General features: G+C 34.0%; 1 protein-coding gene across 7 annotated transcripts in view; it reads right to left on the bottom strand.

Moving 5' to 3' along the window:
* Positions 1-1046: 1046 nt before the first annotated feature.
* The window catches only part of LOC122550693 (glutamate receptor 4), a 252123-nt gene continuing 250232 nt past the window's right edge, over positions 1047-2937 (bottom strand). For 3 of the 7 annotated variants that reach the window (XM_043691814.2, XM_043691813.2, XM_087988147.1), the window contains exons 15-16: positions 2464-2598; positions 1047-2109 (exon numbers count right to left, since the gene is read on the bottom strand). In XM_043691814.2, the coding sequence (XP_043547749.1) occupies positions 1945-2109; positions 2464-2598 (300 nt within the window). In that variant the 3' untranslated portion in view covers positions 1047-1944. Of the gene's footprint in view, positions 2110-2350; positions 2599-2937 lie in introns of all 7 variants that reach the window. The other 4 variants (XM_043691816.2, XM_043691815.2, XM_087988145.1 and 1 more) reach the window with 3 other exon arrangements.

The raw sequence follows: 2937 nt of genomic DNA, 5'->3' as shown, positions 1-2937 counted from the left end.
TTTCGTGTTGTCCATGCCTTACCTTCTAGATTTGGTGCTGCTAATATGTTCGACCATGCTCAGCTGCTATTCAGCAGCACATAGTTACTCTTGGTTGATCCCCCTCATTTCTCACCAACAATATGCAATTAGAATAAACAAATAGTGGTTGAGCAGTATGCCATTATCTAAAACCATTTTATGATGGTAGAGATGAAATCAGCTTGAACACAATACGTCTGTGTGAATGTAACAAAATAATAAACTTTAAAATGTCTTCATCATTGCATCTAATGGACAATAATTCAAATTTTATGAGTCACTATACAAACTAAAGTGAAAACTTACACAAAGTTGAGTGAACTAAGTGATTAAGAGAACTAAATAATAATTGCATGATAATACAGAAATAAATATTGCTTTAACAGTTTCCAAGGTTTTGTTTTATCTTGCACTCATCAGCCTGAAATGCAAGAAAACCAATACAAAAGCAAACAATCATTTATATAGCATGAGAGCAGAGTGTGAACTAATTGGAGTCTGGTGTTGAGATGCAGCAAGAATCATTAACTGTTTACAAATATTACAGAAAATAAATACTGCATAATGCAACATGAAAACTGCAAGAAATTATTTAACAGAGGCACACAAGAAGTGTGAAAATGTGGAAATAGTTTTACCTGGTAATGATTATTACTTTTTGAGTACTTTATCATTGAATATGCAAGGACATCAGAAGGTCATCTAGCCCATTGTGTGATTGACTGATGCCTTACTTTTTGGAAGAGATATCCAATTAGGTCCACTTCCCTGCTCTTCCCAAGGTCTGAAATGGTCTCGTCTTCAAGCATTTATCCTATTCCTTTCTGAAAGTTGTACTGAGTTTACTTACTGGATATTGCAAATAATGTTAGTCTTAACCATGTATTCAAGTATGCGTAGTTCATGGAACTTTCAAATAATTAAGGCATAGTTTCATATAAAGTATCTATTAAATATGAATATTACCAACATTCTGATATTCAAATAAATATCAAGAATTATTCAGTTTATTCATTTTAGTGGGTACAAAAAAAGCACAATTTATTACACAGTACAATATTTTGTTTTGACTATACATTGTAGACTGAGATGAAAACTATCATTCTTCAAGTTAGACAGATGCAGACTGTGGTAGTTTGGATGATGCCATAATTGTAGTGAATGAAATGGAAACAGCAAACAAGAAGACAATTCATTTTCTTCATTACAAAAGTATTTTATACGTTAATAAGATGAGGCATTAATTTTTCTATATTGCAATGAAACGTCCCTAAATGGTTAAAAAAAAACTATTTTCCACTACTGATTTTCTTTTCTCATGAACATACTTTCATTAAAAAGCAAGCATTTTACTTTGTTCCTTTTCAAAGAAAAAAAAATCTTCCTTTTTTAAAGAAAAGATAACATGTGCAGTAAAATTCACAAATTTTACTTATTATTTCCCTTTGTGGTTCGGTAGTTTTGTTTTCCAGTATAGGTGGTTAACACCCATTTACTCTATGAATATTCTGAAATTTAGACGCAGGCTAATATGTTCATTGGCTGCTATTTTCATAATGTGTCTTAGGACAAAAGCCAAGAGTGATTTTTTTTCTAGCAATGGGTTCTTCACATCTGAATTTCTACTGGTAATGATTTCAATTCCTTATTGGCATGTATTTCTTCAGAAGTTCTTAGTTGCTTTGTTCCGTAATCTTGACAGAACTTGTCTGATATCAAATCAGAACTGGGCTGTTTTAAACAGAGCTCATGCACACTTTTTCCTGATGGTGATCTGTTTCAAGCAAATTCTCCCCAACCCTGCTCTTTGTCTTCACATTTAGTGAGGATTCTTGTAATATTTTCACAGTCTGTGGTGCATTACTACTAGTCACCGAAACTGTTGTGTTTTGTTTTATAAGGCACTCAAATAGTATTTGGTTTTTATGGTAAATCCGATGCTACGATAGCCAATCCTGGATTCTGTCTAATGGTAGGAACAGTGTGCACGGCCTTTGAACAGTCTGGAGTCAATACACGGCCATTTTCTCCAACACTTCCAGTTATGGACAATCTGGCTTTGTTTCTCATGGCTTCTGAAAAGGTCAGCTGGATTGAAAGAAAAAAAATACTGTTACTGTCTGACCTTATTTTGATTAAAAACAACAACAAAATACAATAAACACCAAAAAGTCTTAGCTAAGAAATAAGCAGCCGAACACTGTATCATCCTCTTAAGTATTTCTTTTATGGCCATTGCTCAATATGTAAGCAAGCAGTACCACTAGACATCATACCACAACACTACATTACAAATGCACCACCCACTTTATTAGGCCCTAAATCCTACCCCTAAATTTTAACACTTTCGGTTCCATATACGTTGTAACCTTCTCTATATGTTGCTAAATTCTGGGTATTCTGCGAAGAAGTTGGATTAAAATTCTGTGTACTCTTTGCCACCTTCATTCTCTTCGCCTCTGCCCTGGACTTGTAACAGAATTCTACCAAAGCCACCAGCATTGCCAAACCAAGGCCTCCAACTAGAATATAGAAGACTCCAGCTACGTTGCTAAGGCTCAAAGCGCTCGTCTTGTCCTAAGAAGAAACAAGGCAAATCGATTAGATCACTGAAGAGATTGTTCATGTAACAAAGACAAGACAATACATTGGCAAAACTATAACTCAATTTTAAAGTAATTTCTCGAGGAAACGGTGTAAATGATTTGCATTGTCTAAAGTGTGTATATTATTTTGCATACACAATAAATAACTGAACAGGATCTGACAAATGATTTGTTGCTATTAGCACATCCCAACTGAAGATAAATCATCTTATTGATATATAGTGCATTTTTATTTGTCCTCTAAAATGTCACATGGTTATAAAGAGAGTATTGATAATCAATGGGGCCTTCATAAGAATGCTAATCCAGA

The sequence above is a fragment of the Chiloscyllium plagiosum genome, unplaced genomic scaffold (genome assembly GCF_037043375.1).
Source record: "Chiloscyllium plagiosum isolate Xiang-an unplaced genomic scaffold, Cpla_swu_hap1 HiC_scaffold_6, whole genome shotgun sequence".
Lineage (NCBI taxonomy): Eukaryota > Metazoa > Chordata > Chondrichthyes > Orectolobiformes > Hemiscylliidae > Chiloscyllium > Chiloscyllium plagiosum.
Note: the sequence above shows the minus strand (reverse complement) of the source record. Positions and strands in the feature narration are given on the sequence as shown.